The sequence below is a fragment of the Mustela putorius genome, unplaced genomic scaffold (assembly GCF_011764305.1).
Source record: "Mustela putorius furo isolate JIRA1106 unplaced genomic scaffold, ASM1176430v1.1 tig00003988_pilon_pilon_pilon, whole genome shotgun sequence".
NCBI classification, from domain to species: Eukaryota; Metazoa; Chordata; class Mammalia; order Carnivora; family Mustelidae; genus Mustela; species Mustela putorius.
In genome coordinates, this window is record NW_025422127.1 from 7,890,922 (window position 1) to 7,911,192 (window position 20,271).

At 50.4% G+C, this 20,271-nt stretch overlaps 1 protein-coding gene and 1 pseudogene across 1 annotated transcript; one reads left to right on the top strand and one right to left on the bottom strand.

Moving 5' to 3' along the window:
• Nucleotides 1–439: 439 nt before the first annotated feature.
• Nucleotides 440–19,181, bottom strand: LOC123389659 (voltage-dependent L-type calcium channel subunit alpha-1C-like). Its single transcript, XM_045071878.1, is given in 10 exon segments — nt 440–1,564; nt 3,392–3,727; nt 5,526–5,629; nt 5,915–6,021; nt 9,343–9,471; nt 12,356–12,708; nt 14,159–14,293; nt 14,650–14,726; nt 17,294–17,395; nt 19,130–19,181. Coding segments are annotated over 10 exon segments (1,701 nt in total). The 3' UTR covers nt 440–1,258.
• Nucleotides 7,971–8,973, top strand: LOC123389634 (annotated as a pseudogene).
• Nucleotides 19,182–20,271: the final 1,090 nt, after the last annotated feature.

The window sequence follows — 20,271 nt, forward strand, 5'->3', positions numbered from 1 at the left end:
ACGGCTCCTCCACTGAACCTACCGTAGGAAAAGAAAACCACAACCGTTTAAATAATCAGTAAAACCAAACCCGATTTACAGTTGCAAAGGTGAAAACAATAAGGTGGGTGGCTACAAAGCTTTGTAAACACTTCTTCCTCCCCTTCCCCTGGGAAAACAAAATTAAAATGAAACCAAAACAAACAACCCCCCCCCAAAAAAACACAAAAACAAAACTGCAACACGCTATCAAGAAAAACGTCAGGGGCACCTGGGTGGCTCAGTGGGTTAAAGCCACTGCCTTCGGCTCAGGTCATGATCCCAGGGTCCTGGGATCGAGCCCCACATCAGGCTCTCTGCTCCGCGGAGAGCCTGCTTCCTCCTCTCTCTCTCTCTTTGCCTGCCTCTCTGCCTACTTGTGATCTGTCAAATAAATAAATTAAAAAATCTTAAAAAAAAATAAAAACGTCAAACCGCAAAACAAAAGAGCACTCAACAGAAGCTCAGCACCACCTCATCTCATCAAGGGCGGGCTGCTCCTTCCCTGGCAGCGGTGCCAGCGCCCCCTCGTCCCGAAGTAGGCCTAGCCGCTGGTCTGGAGCTCCGTGGGCCTGTGCAGGGGATACTGACGCGATACTGACGCAGACGCGTGGCGGGGGTGGGGGGGGGTGGGGGAAGGCGGTGGCCGCGGAGCCTTGGCCTTGAGGCTGCCACCACCGGTTGCACTCTTCTCCCATTGGGGTTCCTGAACTCCTGCCGCCGCCTCTTTCTTCACTCTTCACTTTACTGGACGCTGCTGGGTCCTCGCTGAAGTCACACCCTTCTTCCTTCTGCAAATCCACAGGGCCCTGGCTCTATGGAGACAGTGAGGCTCATACAGAATATGTGCAAAATGATTTTTTTTTTTTTACAAGCAAAGTTGAAAGACACCCGTTTGACATAGGGTCCTTTTGGTGAGGGCTACCGCAGGAAGCTGAGGTTCTCCTTCATGCCCGGAGGGGAGGGCAGGCGTCTCTTCTCTTTCTCTCCCTCCCTGATCCTTCCACTCCTCCTCACCACTCTACCTCTGTGGACACAGCACTACCTGGGGTTGCTGCCTTCTTTCCCCTCGGAAAACAGACTCTGCACACCACCCAACTCTGCGTCTTGTCCCAACGAAATGAATGAAGACGCTGTTCCGGTTAACTCCAGGTCACGAGAACAGTGAGGCACTTCTGAAACGAACCCATTAGGAACATTGAAACAAATAAAAAACCCAGCGTCTCCCCAGCCCAAGCAACTACAGGCTGCCGGCGTGGGCTCTGCTGTCCTGGCGCTCCTCCTCGCTCTTCCGACACGCCCGAGCCCCAGTGCAGCTCTCGCCCTCTTGGCCCCCCGCTCTGTCCTGCCCTGGGTCCCTGCAGTTAACAAAAGGTAGTAGGGTGCCGTTGGGGCTCTGCTGGGCGCCCCCACTGAGGATGTTGTTGTCAGCGGCGTTCTCCATCTCCTCTATGGTCATGTCACATGCGTCAGCCAGCTCCTGGGTTGTGACCTCGATAAACTTGGGATCTTGAGCAAACTGCCCCAGTCCTTCTGAAATCAAGACCTGAAGTGGGGAGAGGGGGCAATGAAGAAGAACCAAAGAGGAACGTTATTCCTGGAAGTCAACTCTTTCCTTGTGGGCTGGAGCAAGGGGCCTGTGACTGGGAACTTTGGGAAGGGAGTGTGCGCGCCCCCACGCCAGCGCCTGTGGGCGTGGGAGGGTGGGGAGGGGGTGAGTTGGGGAGGGGTGCTCCCAGAAGGGAGGTGACCCGGAACATTGTCCAAGGAATCAGGGGTGTGTAGGCTGGAGGAGAGCTGTTTTGGCTGGGATACTCAAAAACTGTTGTCAAATTCCTGAAAATTTGGCTCACAGAGTGGCCAAGGGGGTGCTGCCGAGGCAGAACCCGGCCTGCCCTATATTTTCTCCTCTCTGGCACCCTTAGTGCCCTCATATTATTTTTGCCCAGAAATCTTCACTCTCCTTTGGGGAAACTGTTAACTTGTGCCCCTTGCCCAGTGCTGGCTGACTGCCTTTGTGGAGGTGAGGATCCTGGTGTAGGATGTGTGCAAAACACATGTCTGCACCTGTCTCTGCTCCAGCTCCAAGGGGCCAGCCCAAGGTCCCAGGGCTGCTCCCTCCTTCCTAGTGGCTGCTTTAGTGACTGGCTCTGGGGAAACCAGCTACTGAGCCAAGGGCAGGGGATTAATAATGAAGCCTGGAATGCCTTTCTCCCAGAGCCATTTGCCCCACTCCCATCACTCTTTATTTCCTGTCCTGCTTAAGTTTTCTTCAGAGATCCCACCCTGTGGGACACACTACATTCATGTTTATTTGTGATCTGTCTCTCCTCATCCTGGCATGGGCTCTTGCGAGCAGAAATTGTTTCTCAGTTGTTTTCCACACCTACAACAGTGCCTGTACCTGGTCGGCACTCATTTGGGATTTGTCAACTGAATGGGGATAACCAAGGTGATGGTGGGCTCACTCCTTTATGGGAAAACCCTCCTCATTTTGGGAAAGCTCTGTTGGAAAGGTCTTCCTCATGGAATCTGAAATTTGCCTGGTTGTCAGGTTGATCTGTCGCTCTAATCCTGCACTTGAGATCCCCTGCCCAGGACATGAGGGAACTTACGATAGAGGTCCTCCTAAGCCATCTTCTACTGTGGCCTCCTAAGCCATCTTCACTCCCTGTTTGCTTTCCTGACTCCCTTGACCAGTACTCACATAAGATCGCTTCTAGGGACCTTGCCAACCCTTTGCTGTGTCCCTTTGGACTTGTTCTAATTTGTTGAAGTCTGCTAAAATGTGGTGCCAGGAACACATTGGCCAGATGCTCTGGCCAGGGCAGAGGATAGAGAACCTGGAAGCATTCTTGTTCTAGAATAGTGATTCTCAACCCTGGCTGTGCATTAGGATCATTGAAGGGCTTTAAAAAAAATACCCATTTACTGTGTCCTAGGTTTCCAAAGCGTCCCACGTTATTCTAATGCGTCCCAGGCTGGAGCACCACAGATCCTGAATTTTCTCTGTGTGCAACACAGCCCAAGCCCACCCCTGCACCTGGAGCAATCAGAGCTCCCCTCTGGCTGTACCCTGGAGCTGAGGCCAGGGGAACATTTCCTGGCCTGCGGCAGGGATATGCTGCTCAGTCCTTTCTCTCTCTGTGCAGGCCCTACCCAAGCAGAAGCCTCTAGCATCTTGTGTGATCACAATTTTCTGCACACCATGCCCTCCTTCCTGGGAGTGAGAGTCTTTCTGGCCAAGAGAGTTGACATGCACTCCACTGGAGAAAGGACCAGAGACTCCCGTCCCAGTTGTTCCTGCGAAGTCCCCCAGGGCTGCCCTGGGCTTTCCCCTCCCCCGCCAGCCAGGCGGTCCAGGGTCACTTACCGCTCCCACCAGGCTGCTGGCACTGCCGTAGAACGGCCGGCCCCGGGCCCCAGCCTGGCTGGGCACAGTGAGGGACACCGGCCGGGCTCTCCGCAGGGCGCTGCTGCCCCCACCGCAGGGCGCGGGCTCCCCGGACCAGGAGCTGCAGTGGATGGTCGGGAAGCTGCTGTTGAGTTTCTCGCTGGACTCGGCCCCCTCCAGCCGCAGGGTGGGGATGGGCTGCGGGGGCCAGCCTTGACTGCCCGGTGTGGCTGGGGGCGTGGCGCACGGCCTGGGGAACGTGCTCGGGGAATGGCTTCTCTGGAGGAGGGGGCTCAGGCCCGCCACTGCCAATGCCTGTGGACACACAAAGAGCACGAGTTACCGGGAAGGGCGGGCCTCTGCTTTCTGAGCAGCTTCTGCCCACCGCCGCCCCCGCCTCCCCAATCCCCGCGGGTTCCACCCGGCCAGAGCCCGCGCGCATCGCCTTCCTGAGACGCTGCGTTCGCTTCCGCCACCCAAAAGTAGATTTTGTGAACGTGCCAGTCTGAAGGGATCGCTTTCTTCTCTAAATTCGGAAAGCTGGGATGCAGTGGAATCAAGAGCGCCCCCTTCTCAGCGCCGGCCCTATCACCCGGCAGCTGCCAATCCTCTGGCTTTTAGGTTTCTCATCAGTAGTCTAGAAAGAATGCTGCCCTCGTCATCTGTGAAACCAGGACACTGATGCCCCCTCTGTCTTGTGTGCTTGACATAAGGTCTGTGGACAAGGACGCCATGTGCCACAAAGATGTAGACAACCCGTATTTAGTTTTAATTTTTACCATTAATCAGGCCATGAACCATGTCCTGCTGATCTTCAACTCAGCACCTCTCTGAACTGAGCTTTTTTTTTTTTAATTTTTAAAAAAAATTTTAATTATAAAAATTTTACTGCTTTTTGAATCTTACACTGTACTGTGATTAAACCATTTATACACTGTGTCCTCAGGCCCCCACTATGCTTGAAAATCCTGAGGCTGGGGCAGGAACGACCAGCTCTGAGCTGGTGTCCACGGGAGGGTGGCACTGGACGGTAGGAGAGTCCAGCTGGTAGGTAGAGGGCCGGAACGCTGCAGCATGGGTTGGTGGGGGCAGTGGAAATGCACGAAGTGGGGGGGGAGTGTAAATAAAGAAGAGGTTCTTGACCGCAGCATGATAAGAACACATGGGTGAAATGAACTTTTAGAAATCTTTAAAAATAGAAAAGAGCATACCCAGTGTCCCCCTCCTTCCATCCCAACCAGCCTGTCAGCCTCCTCTGCCCTCAGCTCTTGATGGACCCCAACCTGGGGTCCCTCGTTCCCTGGAGATCTGAGGGAAGTATAAGGCTGTGCTCAATATTCCAGAGAGCCCAGTAGGAATCACCTGTATGCTGGCCATGCCACAAAAGCTAAGCAAAACGGTGAATACTTTGAGCTGAAATAATATCAGCTTAGTTGAGCCACACTGGCCATCTTACAGCTATCATAAGCTTTGATTGGCAGTTGAGTGTCTTTGGGTATTCAAAAAAAATCATCTAATGCATAGGCGTGTGGTGAGGGAGTATACATTTGGAGAGGAAAAAACTTTGGGAAATTTGGACCCTAATTTTCCTAGAGATAAAGGACTGGCCTTTGATTCTTTGGGGCTTCCATTAGTTCTCAGATACTGAGAATATGTTAGATACAGATGACTTGGATTTCACTGGCTCAGCTGGAGTCGGCCATGCCAAGAGCTATTTCAACTATCAGATTTCTCTGGACTTGTTTTCCTGATCATGTCGCTGGCAGATTCTTTGATCTTTTCTATATCCAGATATCCAGGTAGCTTGCAACTCTAGGTGCTGATGTCTGTGGAGGGAAGGTCTGTGCCATTGTAGGAAGAAAGGTCAGACAGAATCCTGGAGCTGCTGATCCTTCTGGACCATGTGAGGAGCTCCTTCTCACCAGTATTTCCTAGGTGTCCCCCCTCCCCAAACGACAGACTTTGTTAAGGTTCTCACGGGCATGGACGAGCCCCCTCTTTTGGGGCTGTTAGGGCCAGGGGCCCTGCAGGGGTCTTGGGATTTGCTATAATCATGGGGGGCTGTGTAGCCTGCCGGGTGCTGCCCAGTGATGCCTCTGAAAGTCTGGGCTACCTGATGATGAACCAGATGCAAGGGCAGGACTGTCTTCTGAGAGATGTCTCCGCCTTGATTCTTCTGTCGCTTCAGACATTCCAGGTGGAAGGAGGCCCTTTGACCTGCAAAGCCAGCCAAAGAACTGATCAGCACCAGGAAAGGGGACCTAGTTCTGTGGGGCTCAGACTCTGAGGGGTACAAGGAGCGGTGTGAGTGGCCTGGAGTAACCTCCTCCCTACCATTTGCCTCCCACAGCATGTGGATGCGTCCCATCTCCGCAAGCCCTGCCCTGGGAATCCCGTCTCACTGCTCGGGAAATCTTCCCAGCCCCTGCGTGGGGCTGTTGCAGCCAATCACCCGAGTCCCTGGCCTGTCACACCTGGAGAGAGAGAGGTGTTAGTATTTACCTAGTGAGGCAGAGCGGAGGAAACCCCTCTTTGGAGATTGCCGGATGTCTCTCTCGTCCTCCTCAGGCGGTGTTAATTGCTGGTTTTCATCATCCTGATAGGAGAGCCTGGAACAGAGAACTCTGGGGCTTATTTGTGGGGTCAGGAAGGGCAACCCCATAAGGACAGTGCCACCCCTTAAAGTCAGTTTGCTTTTTTCTTTTCCTTCCTTCCTTTCTTTCTTTTTTTTTAAAGATTTAATTTATTTATTTGACAGAGGCAGAGAGAGAGAGAGAGAGACGGAACACAAAAGGGGGTGGGGTGGGGAGAGAAGGAGGCTTCCCGCTGAGCAGGAAGCCCAATATGGGACTCGATCCCATGACCCTGGTATCATGACCTGAGCTGAACACAGACCCTTAATGACTGAGCCACCCAGGGGCCCCAGTTTGTTTTTTTCCTTAATGAAGGAAACCCCTGCTTTGTGCTTCCATAAAGGTTTGGGAAGTGGGCAGCAGGAGCTCACCACCCCAGCTCCCAGCACCCCAGGCTCCTCCTGTCACAGAAGTTTCCAACTCCCCATCCATAGCTTCTCGGCTCAGAAGCCTCACATTTCTGATTTACAGCAGTAGAGGCACTCCTGAGTCAAAGTTGGTGAGCAAGTTGGCAAAAAATTTTAGGTCTACAGGAGTCTTTCCAGGAAGAGCCTAGGCTCCTCTGCTTCCATATGTGGATGCTATTTTACCATGACCACTCCCGACTTCAGCCCGAACTTCTCCCCCTGTCCTTAATTTCTCCCTGCCTGCCCACCTTCATCATCAAGACACTTCAGCAGCTATGTACGGACAAACCTCCAGTCAGCCAGTCAATGGAGAGCAGAGCTGTAAGGGGCCTTTGGGGGCATCTGTCTACCCAGTGACTGGATGAGTAGTCATTCTGGATGGGACTCACCGTGAGAAAGAGACCGGACATCATCCCATTTACATACACACCTAATAGAACTCAACTTCATGAACCATACTTAACCTTTTTTGCATGCCTTGTCCTCTGGTGGTTTCTATTCTACTTTAGTCTAGTCTATTTCACTAAATAATGTCAGTTGCAATCTGCTAAATTGCTTTCACAGTCTGCAGGAGGAATAGCCTGCAGGCCAAGAAGACCAAGGCTTTCTAACCCCTTCGTTCTACAGATGAGGCCCCGGACTCTGTCCCTGGTGTGACTCCACATGCTTTGAGGACAGAGAATGGGCAGCCTTCCCTGCTTCGAGCATACTGGCTTCGATCCTTGGTACACATGCAGGAAAATTTCTGACCAGAAAACCTCTAAACCTTTCCTTTCATTTTCAACGTGGTAAGCTTTCCTTATTGCATTTTCTTCTTCTCCAAACTGTACCCACTCTTGAAGACCCAGTTTCTGTTGGATCTTGAGCCAGGAGTCTGTTATGGTCACTTTGACCTCTACCTCCTCTGAAGGTCCGTCCCCTTCATTGCTTGTATCACTCTGTGAGTGAACGTCTCCATGTTTTTTCCCTCATCTGAGACAATTACTGGTTTGTAAAATATCTTTGAGTGCAGAGACTGGTTTAGTCACGATCTAGCAGAGTGCCTGGATGCACAAGAACCAAAATGGATGGAAGCATATGTTTTCCCTGATTTCTAGGGTATGTGGCCATGTAAATATTTGGAGTCTCTAAAAATCAAAACGCTGAGGGGCTGGTCCTTCCTTATTAGAAGGTGCTTTTAGGAAAGCTTCTAAAACAATGCACCTTAAGCTTTTTGAAGAAAGATTTTATGAGACTGAGTACACACACGCATACACACCCACATACACACCCACATATGTAAACAATTAAACAAATATTTTACTAAATAATACCTCTGTGACATTGGATACACGATTATCTACTGCCTTATTCTAACTTATGCTATTCTGTATTATGCTGTTCTGTCTTTTAAAGCTCTTATCACAGCCTGGCCTTCTGGACCCTGCGGGGAGGACTCTGGGGGTAGACACAGAGTTGCGTCTCATACGTCTCGGTTAATTCCAGAATCCTCTGCTCTTCAGGCCCTGCAGGGAAACCATGCCTAGACCATGGAAGAGGCTGACTGGGGCTGTCGAGCCTGCTGGGCCGGACAAGAAGGGACTAGTAGGAAGATGTACCAATACTGAGAACCCAGTGGGGGCATCAACTCAAGTGGATAACTCCAGCCCTCAGGAGGCTTCAGCCTCTAAAAACGGTTGGAAGAATCTAAACAGTTACTGACTGATGAGGTCAGAGCCAGGTAGCCCACTAGACAAAAGTGTAGAGGTGAAGTTCAGGGCTGGGGATCTTAGAGCCCAGCCTGAGCAGACATTATACTGGGATGACCTTCGCAACTCCCAGCCCCAGAACTTCCTGGGACCCTGAAGTGGGAGGAGGAAGGCTTCTACCAGAGCAACTGCGAAGAACCAGGCCTCAAAGGACTTGGGAAGCTTGAGAGGGAGGCTTCCTCAGACCACACACAGTTTGAGAAAAATAATTCCCATTATGATCCATCCAGCAAAGAAGACAACCCCAAATGGCCCAAGGTCAACGTATGGTTTGTTCAGATGATGAAGTTATTTCATGACCCTGGTGCCTGAGCTCAAAACCCATCCCCAAGCTCACAAAGCCCCTGGAGGTCCCTTAAAAAATAGGGCTCTCTCCACTTGCCAGAGGCTCTCCATTCAGCCCCTGACCCGAGAGGAGTTTGATTTTATTTTGAGGCTGCAGGAAAAGGAACCAAGTGAACTGGGACACCGTTGCTGGAATGGGCAAGACAAGACTCCAGAGAAGTCAAGCTTTTGTAAGACAGAAGAAGGTATGAGGAGGCTTGCTTGTTATGTCCACCTGGGGCTGTGTACATGGGTGTTTTTCATGTGCCTTTTTCAACAAAACATTAATATAAAAAAAAGTGGTGACCATAATTAAGTAAATGTCACAGCCTTCTAATGGGTCTCGACTTGCAGTTAAAAAACCCTTCTCTTAAAATTTCCAGCACTGACAAAATCTCAGCCACTGTTTGCCAACAGTGCCCTCTGCTGGCTGGCTTTATTATAAGTAGTTTCATGAACATTTATTTGCTAATAGGTGCGCATGTGTGTGTGTGTGTACTGAGTTTACTATAAAATATATTTATGACAGTTGGTTTCAGTTAAAAAAAAAGTTTATGAGACAATGTTTTGAAGTCTTCCTGAAAGCACTGTATCATGAGGAAAGGCCAAACTAATCCAGGGACCGTGTGTGTATATGTGTGTATATGTGTGTGTGTACATGTCTGTACATGTGTGTGGGTGTGGGTGGGGCATGCATCCATGTCCCTCATGAGGTGACAGGCGTCTCCCCTTCCGCAAGTCCTGCCCAGAGGAGGGATTCTAAGGGAGCTACCCTTCACCCCCAGAGGCTGGCGTGTGGCGAGGGCAGCAGCACTCACAGCTCTGTAGAGATCAGGCTGGGCTCGCTGTAGTACTCTGTGTCCTCGCTCAGCTTCACCTCATAGGTCTCGTCCTGAGAGACCTCCTCCTGACACACCATGGCGATCTGGCTCTCCCGGGAGTGACACCTGAAGCATCCAAGGGCCAACGAAGTCAGAAGCTGCGAACCTCATCATTCCTTCAGCAGGCAAGGCATCACATACCACACACACACACTCACACAGTGAACACACACACACACGTGCCCACTCACGCACGCACAACCGCTGTGGCCTCTTCCTCCCATAGTTGCTGACACAGCAGCAGAGCCAGGGAAACAGTAAGATCCAGATCAGGAGTCCGTGCAGAACAAGCAACTCTGGGCTGGGACCCAAGGACGTCTCAGTTCTGACCCCAGTTCAGTTGCCCTCTGGCATGAGTCACTGCCCCCCTACCCCCATGCCTCTATCCCTCTCGATAAAACTGGAGTAGTGTAGGCCCTGCTTGACTCAGAAGCTCGTCATGAGTAACAAATGAAGTAACAGATGAGATGTGGTTTTGAAAGGTGGGAAGGAGCAGCTTTTAGAACAGGGGCCTAGGCTGCTCTGTTCAGGTTGGGGTGGGTCCTGAGAGGGCTGTCCTCTCCCTCTGCTAAAGAGAGCCAGGCCTTTGGGTGCTGGTTGGGCAGAGCCGGGAAGTTCCTGAGGTCACAGTTTGCCATGCCTTTGGGTTTGACATGGGTTCCTTGGAGTGACAGTACGGACAAGAAGCCTCACGCTGACGGGTTTGCTCTCCTGGGCAGTGAGCCTGAGTCCCTGCTGAGCTTGAGACCCTCAGACCCTCCCCTACTGGGTGTGTCCCGGATGATTCTGCTCACCCTCCGGACTGGCGTCTTCTTAGCTCTGGCCTGGATGTTCTCCCTTTTCCTGTCTGTGCCTCTCAATACTTCCCTCAGTCTTTCTTCCTAAAGATCCTGAATGATGGAACCCGCTTTACCCCCAAACCCAGGAAGACATGAGGGCAAGAGCTCAGTTAATCCTCTCAGGGCTGAGTGCTGGATCAGCACCCTGATCTGACCGGGGCCTGTGAGCTGGGGCAACTCAGGAAGCTACCCTCCCGGGTACCTACCCGCTTCTCCGGAGCAGGCCCTAACCAGGGATGGCCCATCCTGCAGTAAGGACAGATGGAATGTGGATGGGGTGGGAAGAGAGGGGAGTGAAAGGCGCTGGGAGGAGGCATAATGAGATGAGCTGGAGACGGAGAATGGCGGCAGGCAGACAACACCACTTCCTGGGGGCCACTGTGTGCAAGACATGCTGGCCCGTCCCCGCAAGAGCAAGGCTGGTCCTGGAGCCCCGGCACTTAGCCTTGAGCTGTGGCACGAAGGCTGAGACCCCAGAGCTGCAACTTTGCTTGACTTGTTCGTCCTCACCAAGCTGAAGCTTACTGCCTTGAGGGTCACTTTTCCCACTGTGCTGGGAAGGAGGGAGCCAGTATTTGGGGAGCATTTGCTATGGGCTAGGCCTTGGGGGAGGCGCACACCACAGTTTAGGGACAGAGGTGCCGGTGGGGAGAGGAGGAAAATCCCCTGATGTTTCTCCCTACCTCCTCTCTCCCTTCATTTAATACAGAACACGTTTTCAGAGAAAAATATGCTCTGAAGGAGGTATTAGCTCACCCTGAGATGCTAAGGATGGACCCAATGAACCTTCCTAAAGAAGAGGTTTGGATAAGGGGAGCAAGGGAGAACGTGACACTAGGACTGAGTACCTAAGAGCTGTAGGAGGTTTTCGGGAAAGCGAGGGGCTGCTGAGACACACATGGGCCAGCCACTTGAACTCTGATACTCCCCTGTGCAAAGCTAACCTTTCAGGTCAGCATATAAAATCCAGAGCTGGCATGCTGCACTGTGTATAGAAGGCCTCGGTAGACATCTCTTGAGTAGAAAGACTCACCCGACATTGCTTTTGAGTGGGTTCACCAGCCATTCTTCCATGCAGTGAGGTAGACTGATGGCCAATCGGACTTGGCTGTTATCAGACACTGTTAAAGGCCCAGGCCACACAGGCGTCCACGGGGCCACTTGAAAGTGGGTGTTAAGAAGGGAAGTGAAAACTGGGGGGCAGATAGGCAGGCTCCTTAGATGAAAGAAGCTTCAGGACACTTGTCCAGAAAGATGCTCACACATCGTGATTATTTTCTAAGGTCGTGAGCCTGAGAGATTTGCCCAAGAACATGGCCTGTGGGTGATCTGCCCGGCCTGCTGGTGGGGGTGCTGTCCACTAAGGGTGAGGGGGCACGGTGGCGGGGAGGCAAGTCCTCTCCCACCTGGCTTTGGAAACCCAGAGCTGTTGACAGAAACAGGGAGGAGATCCTTTAGGCCCATGCTGTGTTTCTGGAGGCCCAGAGCACGTGGGTGCTTATCACCCTGGTATACCATAACAATGGATCCCAGAGCCCCAAGGAGCAGAAGGTAGGGAGAAAAGCATGCGTCAGGCAGTGGGAGAGCAAACTACCAGGAACGATCCCGCACTGGGGCAGAGTGGGCAAGAGCTATGGTGAAGGGCCTCCCACCACCAAAGTGTTCCTCCCAAGAGGGTGGAGAAGGGTGTGAAGAAGACGTGGTAACTCCAGTCTCATCCCAGCTAAGTCAAAGGCCAGGCTTGTGCAGATGTGGGAAAGGCTGGGGGAACAGTCTGTTGTGTTGCCAGGATGCTGGGGGTCAGGGGTCTGGGCTCCTCTGCCTGGGTAACAGAAAGAGCACAAGAGGCTCTGTCCAGAGGTGTGGTCAGGACACTAGATAGCCATTAGGGCTGTGCTGCCTTCCCCAGGTGTGACTGCCACATGTAATCAAGGGCAAGAATGGGAGGCAGCACTGGCCTATCTCTTGATGGGGTCTGGGGACGCAGCCTCCAGCCCTGCTCGAGGGGGTGAGTGGTAGGCCTATGGGCCAGACTCCACCCCCCATCTACTCAGGGCTGGAGCATGTGGGGCCCCTGTGCACGGGCCCTGGTGCCCCACCCTCCTGCTTACCTCTTGGAGCTGAGCTTCCATGCGGCCTCCTGTACCCGGACGGCAGGAGACAAGGGGGGCCTGTGGCCCTCCACGGTGCTGACTGCGCTGGGGTAGCCAGCGGGGCGGGGGAAGCGGCCCAGGGCAGTGTTGTTGGCATTGTTGATGTTGGCGTTGGAGCCAGTGGATGAGTAGCTGCTGGGGGTGAAAGTGGAGTCCACCAGTTTCTCGTGGGATGGCGACTCGGTGTCGCCTTGGCTGTTAGCCGCCTTGTTGATGTGCAGTGGGCGCTGGGTGGTGAAGGTCTGGGGGAAGGCGCTCCGGCCGTCACTTTGGTAGTAGCTGACGTGGTTGCCGAACAGGCCACCGGCCCTCTGTAGGCGAGACGGGAGGGGTGGATGGAGGAGAAAGCCCTGTCGGCTACCTCTCCTTCTCTAGGCCAAGCCACGGAAGGCTGTCCGCCTTCCAGAGAGCGCAGCCACGCCGGGCAGCGACACGCGGCCCACGGGGAACTCCTCATCCACGTGGCCTGGAAGCCGGAGAGGGAGGGACCTGGACAGTCCCCTCTGACTCTGCTGGGGGACGGGTGAGGGGCAGGACCAGTCAGGCAGGAAGGAAGGCTGCTGCCCTGGGACTTTCTAATGAACCCCCCCGAGGACTGGGATCAAATCTCCAGGAGCAGCGCAGGACCGCAATCCTTGGCCGCAGCCTTCGCTCTGCTTGGCAGCTGTGAGGGCTGGGGCAAGGGACCAGGAGATTCCAACGAGAACTTTAAAAAATGGGGGTCCAACTGGCTCACTGAACTAGAAATGACATTGGCCAAAAGGGTTTTGGAAATAAGGAGGAGGCATTGACTCCATTAATTATATTATGGGCTTCTTTCCTCCGGGGCGATTCTTAGAGATTTCAAATCAGGACCCAGTGTTTTTCTCCAACATTGTTTCCTTGTCCTGGAGCGAGTGGGCATGTTGCTGTCTGTAAGTTGGTCTGTGGGGTCTTGCTGGGGCAGTGTTAGCCTGGTGCTGTGTCCCTGAGGCCATTCGGTGACAGACATTTCACAGTGATGAGGATGAGGATGGTGATGACAGGGCAGCCACAGGCAGGGCAGGCCGTCCTCCCTCCCGGTGTCTCCACAGCTCAGGACCCCTGTGTGGGGGCTGGCAGGGGCAGCTGAGAGGGCCCCCAGCGTGATACTGCTTGGTGGCTTCTCCCTCACTCTGGAGGGATTTTAGCCAAATACCTTTGGGGATAAGCAGGGACGACTGAAGGGCGAGAGCGGGATACAAGCATTGCACTATTCTGGCAGAGTCAGGTTTGGGGTCCACTGAGAATGGATGCTCAGCCTCCATAGCCAGGAAAGGAGAGGGGAGGAAGGCCGGAGGGGACTTTTGTGTCTGGGAAAGCACAGACTTTCCCTCAAGAAGACAGTTGCCCCTGGGCTCCACTCCCCTGCTGCCATGTGGGAACACAAGCCAGAGCCTCTGATTTTTTAAAGAGAAGTCAAAGGTCTAGGTTTTTAGTTGAATGTGCCATATTTCTGAATAATAGGTTTGCAGGTTAGATGTGGCCAAAAGGGGCCCCATGGCTTTGCAGTTTCTAATGTAGAAGGTTCTCCTAGGGAACATGTCCCGAGAGCCCAAGCTTGAGATAGAGTCAGACTTGGAGAAGGTAGAAGTATGGGAAGTAGCTGAGTTGGAAGAGCTTGGAATCTGCCAGAGAACTCAGGACTTTCTCCCTGGATTCTCTTGGCAGAAAGGCAGCCCACCCTCTTGCCTCCAGCTGGACTTGTAAAGGTAAGAGAGTGCTCCTGCGGCATCCACCTACCCGGAAGATGTCATCTTCAGAGGCAGCAGACACAGCCTCCTTCATGGCCTTGTCCAACTCCTCCTCAGCCGTCAGATCTCCAGAAATGGCCCGTCAGATCTCAGGCCCGATGTCATGCAGCGTGCGCAAGCCAGCCTGAAACCCAGAGGGACACCCAGCTGCTTGACCCACAGCCTCTCCGTAGGGCAGGCACGCCTGCCAAGGGCTTATCTGTGCCAGACTGTGAGAATCCATTTCTCCACCCAGGAAACATAAAGGCCTGTTAGAAGGGGCTGTGAAGCAGGCAGGACTAGGGAAGGCAGAGTGTGTGGGAGGTAGTGTATCGCACCCTCACCTACACACACATTTGGAAAGGCCTGGAACTCTCCAAAAGTTTCCTTCTGGAGGGAACTGGCCTCCAGCCCACTGCTGAGAGACAACCCCAGGCCAGATGTCAGAAGAAGGTGACCAAGCCCTTCCTTATTGTGTGGACCCCCATTCTTGTCCTTTACCTGCAGGGATAGGGCGTTCCTCTGGGAGGGTTTGCCCACCAGGCCCTGCTCTTTGCGCTTCTTGAATTTCCGGAATTACTCTTGGATCAGGAAAGTAGCATAAAACTTGCCAACTGTGACCTCGTCATCTGAGACAGGAGAAGAGAAGACAGAAGGGAGGTAAAGGGGAGAATTCAGCTTTTTATCCCCCCAGCATCCAAGTTTTCTGAAGTTTTTTAAACTTTTTTTAAAGTTTTTATTTTTAAGCCATTCACATGGTTCAGAAAGGCAAAAATATATTACAAGGTGTACAGTGAAAAGTCTCTCTCTCACCCCTCCTCCATCTGCTAAGTTACTACCTTTTAATAGATAACCTTTCTAAAATTAGTTTCTGGAGTATTTTTCCAGAGAGTCTTTCTGCAAATGCTTTCTGCAAAGAAGCAAAAATATTTTTAGCTCCTCTTTTTTTTTTTTTTAACAGTAGAAGCAGCCTATTATCAAAATTATTTCCCACCTTGCTTTAAAAAAAAAAAAAAAGCTTTACAAAGTTAAAGAAAAAAACCTGACATTGTTAACTAATTTATATTTGATTCCAAAACTTGAGGTGCCCATCATAAATTGATCAGTCCCCTAAGTGCAAACAGTTCTGGTTTAAGATGGAGTTTGGTGGAAGGAACACCTTTCTTCTCTAAGGTTGGGTTTCATTTTCAACCAGACAGATTGGGTTTTCTTACCATGTGGTTTGGCTGGGTCCCTGCTGGGCTAGACCCCCAAGTTACACATGGCATAGTCAGCCTCTGTGTTGGGAATGAACCAGGAGGTGGAGAAACAGAAGAGTTTCCAAGGAGAACATTGCCTCTTGGCTCCATCTTCTTCCTCTGAGGGAAATGGCCCCAGGAGACAGCTGGTAGGTTAGGCATAGGGGCCTGTGATGATTCTCCTACTTCTAGCTTTCCCTTAAGAATAGCAAAGTCCACCAGTGGTGACCTTCCACCTGGCGAATACCTCATTCCCTTGTGGGAGAGGAAACCCGATTTCCCCGTCTAGCCAGTCAGCAAGAGCCACAGGGCAGAAAGAGCCTGGTGTTCTGGTGTCCCCCAGACCTGGGTTTGAATTTTGAATCTGCCAGGTACTCACCTGATAGCCCTGGGTCAGCTACATAGCTTCTAAGAACTTCAGATTCTTGAGCAAACTTCACAGCAATGTTATAAGGATTAAATAAGGTATGCAAAACATCTCATGGGGCTTGGCCCGTCTAGGTGACACTTCCCTGGGCTGCTTCCCTTTGGGAAGTGATTCTCAACAGGGCTGGTGTCCCATTTTAAGGAGTGTTTTGGGAATATGGGGACATTCCTGGTTGTCCCAGTGTGCTACAGGCATTGGGTGGTTCCAGATGTGTCCCTTAAAACACAGGCATGTTTTGCATACATCTGCACTTGGCGAGATGTCCATGTGGGGAAAGGACCTGTTTATAATGACCTGAGCTAAGAACCTAACTTCATTTTACATATGAACAGAAAATAATATTTTTTGCCTGCTTTTAACATATCCAGAATTTCCAGGTATATATCTGCTAGGTAAATTGACAGGAAACCATATTTTGCTTTGTTTGCACTTGACCAAGAGGGCTTTACATTTTGGAAAATTGAATCCCTGATGGCAATGCCCCTTGTAGTATCTGAGTCACCTGTTGCATCTGACACGCTTATATTAGTTTGTATTTGTTCTATGTTTGTGCATATACATATGTATACATACACATGTGTATATTATTTAATATATTTAGTTATCCCTTACTTCAAAATGACAAATACAAAATGTCAACAATAGTCAATATTGTCTTAGTTCCTTTAAACACAGACTTATTCATCATAAGTGGATGCATGAAAGTGTTTTATCAGTTAACTATAACTTCTGGCACAGTGCCATAACCCATAGTGCCTGAGCGTATATATATTGAAAAGTATTTGACTTTAATGTATTTTATATTAAAGTTATATATATATAGATATATATATATATATATAAGATTTTATTTATTTAGTTGAGAGAGAGAAAGAGAGAGAGCATGGGTGGGAGGGGGAGCAGGGAGCCTGAAGTGGGGCTTGATCCCAGGGCCCTGGAATCATGACGTGAGCCGAAGGCAGACTCTTAACTGACTGAGCCACCCACATGTCCTAAGTTAAAGTGTTATATTAATATTTTAGAAATTATAGCTGTAGGAAAGTTATTTTCATTTAGGATAATAGTAGGGGCATTATAAACTATTTGCTAGGAAAGGAGGTTCTGGGTTTGAGAGGGTAGAGAAACACTACTCTAGATAAGGGGATTCTTTTTCCAGGTCCCCATTACTTCCAGAGCAATGAGCCTGCTAATTTACAGGGGAAACCTGTACTTTGCAGAGTTTCCTTGAAAATTTTGCCAAACTTCTAAGCATCAAGGGGCCTTGTCTGGTCTATGAAATGTTATGATTGGGCCAGGTTTCCAGTCTGATATCCTGTATCTGAGTTTGTGAAGGTGTGGCACCCTCAGCTCTTCCAACCAATAGGGCCTTCAAGACCCACAGGAGAGGCAGAGTGGGGTGGGGAAAGCAGGCTTCCCATGAGCCTCATGGACTCAGGAACCAGGCAAGAGTCATGGGTGTGGAGATCCTGGGAGTACTTACTACCCGCTGGGGGCACCACTTGGTCCAGCAGCTTCATGCTGGTCCGCTTCCAGATCTTCTTGATTATGGCCCGCAGTTCCTCATTGGCTTGTTCTAGGTTCCCTGAGGGGAGGGAGATATGAGGCTGAAAATGGTCATCAGCCCCTTGAAGGTCCACCCCAGAGGGACACATGGGGTGGAACCCCTGCTCAGAGTGGGAAGCTGCAGCCCCACAGAAAGCCCTGGTCCATCAGCTTCACTTTTTTTGTCTCCAGTCTGCTGAATGTCACCTCCACCTTCTTTTTCTTTGTATTGCTGTTCATGCTTTATTCCCCCTCCCTCCATTCCCTGTCCAGTGCCGTCCTTTTTCCCTTCCTCCCTGCCTGCTGCTCACACCACCAGTGGCAATGCTTCATCTCCACATGCTCCTTCCTTGTGAGTGGCCTTTGGGGAGGACCAGACAGGCTGACTCAGCTGAGCTCAACGGCCACCTGCTGGAGAGCAAGAGGGGCTGCTCTGTGCATGACACTTCTCACGGGGCTCCATGGGTGATCAAATTTTCCCCCAAACAAAGCATCCTTACACAGGGGGACCTTAGTGTCAAAGCTCTTTGCTATATCTCCAGTGGGGAACAGGTGGCAAAACCTCAGTGTAGAAGCAGGAATCAAAACACACTGGGTTCTGTTTGGGAGCTTCTCTGGGTCTGCTTTCTCCAGTTTTTACCACCTAAATTGATGCCTATCCTGTGCAGCCTCTGGGACAGTGGTCGTATAGCAGCTGTAAGAAAAGGTGCGGTGGGCAGTAGTCTAAGACCCCCGGAGCTGTGTCCCACCAGCATCAATCTATACACACCCTGCATTGTCCTTGGTGTGTCCACAGTCCCTGGACTACGATGGATTTTTACCCCTATGATTAGATCGCCTTAAGATGGGGAGATTATCTAGATGGACCTGACCTAATCACATGAACTCTTTAAAAGTAGAGAGTTCTCAGGTGCAAATTCCAGTTAGAAAATAAGTAAATCATGGGATGCAATGTACAGCATGATGACTATGGTTAATAAAACCATACTGCACGTTTGATAGTTGTCAAGAAAGTAAGTCTTAAAAGTTCTCATCACAAAATTGTAACTATATATGGTGACGGACATTAATCAGATTTACTGTGGTGATCTTTTCTTAATATATACAAATATGGTTTATTATGTTGTACATCTGAAACTAATGTTATGTGTCCATTATACTTCAATACAAGGTAAAAACAAAATGAATTAAAAAAGTACTACATGAAGGAAGTCAAAAGATAAAAGTAGAAAGTTGTCCCTAGTTGAGAGCAGAGGAATGAGAGGGGACTGCTGTGGCCTGGGAAAAAGCACACACCAATGCTGTGAACTGAATAAAGAGAGGCAGCCTCTGGGGGCTCAGTGGTCCCCACTTGCCATTGAGAGCCCTACAATGGCAAGACATGAATTCCTCCAAAATCCTGAATGAGCTGGGAGCCTCTGGAAGAGGGCACATCCTGATCAGTATCCTCATTTTGGCTTTTTAAAACCCCTAGCAGAGAACTCAGCTACTCCACAGCTAGACCCATGACCTACAGAACTGTGAGCTAGCAACTAGGTGTTGTTCAAACAAAAGAATCTGTGGTAATTGGTTCCACAGCCATAGGAAACCAATACAGGGGTGTTTACTGCTACTATACAGGGCAAGCAGTATGGTTGAGAGCTCTGGTTTTAGACTGTCTGAGGTGAAATCTGCCCTGTGGCCACACCAGAGAGGCTCCCAACAGAAGGAAGCAGAGGTGGCAATGGAGGGAGAGTGATGGACTCCTGAGTCGCCTGTTGGATCCAAACAGTACCTGGCACCAGAGGATGATCCTGGGCAATCAAGTTATGGAAGCAATCCTGCATGGTTTAATTCCCTTCCTGGGTAAGGTAGTTAGTGGTTTCTGACATATGCAATGAAAGAGTCCTAATTAAAGTAATGCTCAGGGACGCCTGGGTGGCTCAGTTGGTTAAGCAGCTGCCTTCAGCTCAGGTCATGATCCCAGCGTCCTGGGATCAAGTCCCATATCGGGCTCCTTGCCCCGCAGGGAGCCTGCTTCTCCCTCTCATTCTGCCTGCCACTCTGTCTGCCTGTGCTTGCTCTCGCTCTCTCTCTCTGACAAATAAATAAATAAAATCTTAAAAAAAAAAAAGTAATGCTCAAATATGTTTATCTTCTGTAGTGAGTTGAAAAGTGTTCCCACCAAATTCCTGTCCACATGCAATCTTAGCATGTGGCCTTAGCATGTAGGGTCTTTGCAGATGTTATCAGTTAAGATTTATTAGAGTGGGCCCTACATCCCATACTACTGGTGTCTGCATAAGAAGAGGAGAAGACGCACAGAGACACACAAGGGAAGAAGGCCATGTGAAGATGGAGGCAGACTGGAGTGCTATCACTATGGCCAAGGAATGCCAAGCACCAAGGAATGCCGGGCCCCACCAGAAGCACGGAACAGCTTTTTCCTTTGTTTGTTCTTCTGGGAGAAACAAACCCTACCAACCCTTTTCCTATTTAGTAAGTTGTCTTTTCATTATGTTGGTTTCCTTCACTGTGTGAAACTTTAGTTTGATGTAATCTCATTTGTTTATTTTAGCTTTTCATCCTTGCCTGCGGAGACTGGTCTAAAAATATTGCTAAGACCTATGTCAAAAAACTTACTGCCTATATTTTCTCCTAGGAGATTTATGGTTTCAAGTCTTACATTCAAGTCTTCAGTACATTTAATTTTTGTGTATTTTTGCATATGGTGTAAGATAGTGGTCCAGTTTTGTTCTTTTGCAGGTAACTGTCCAATGTCCCCAACACTATTTATTGAAGAGACTTCCTCATTGTATATTCTTGCCTCTTTTGTCACAGGTTAATTGACTCTATATGTGTGGGTCTTTTCTTGGGTTCTGTAGGGTGTTCCATTGATCTATGTGTCTGTGTTCATGCCAGTACCATACTGTTTTG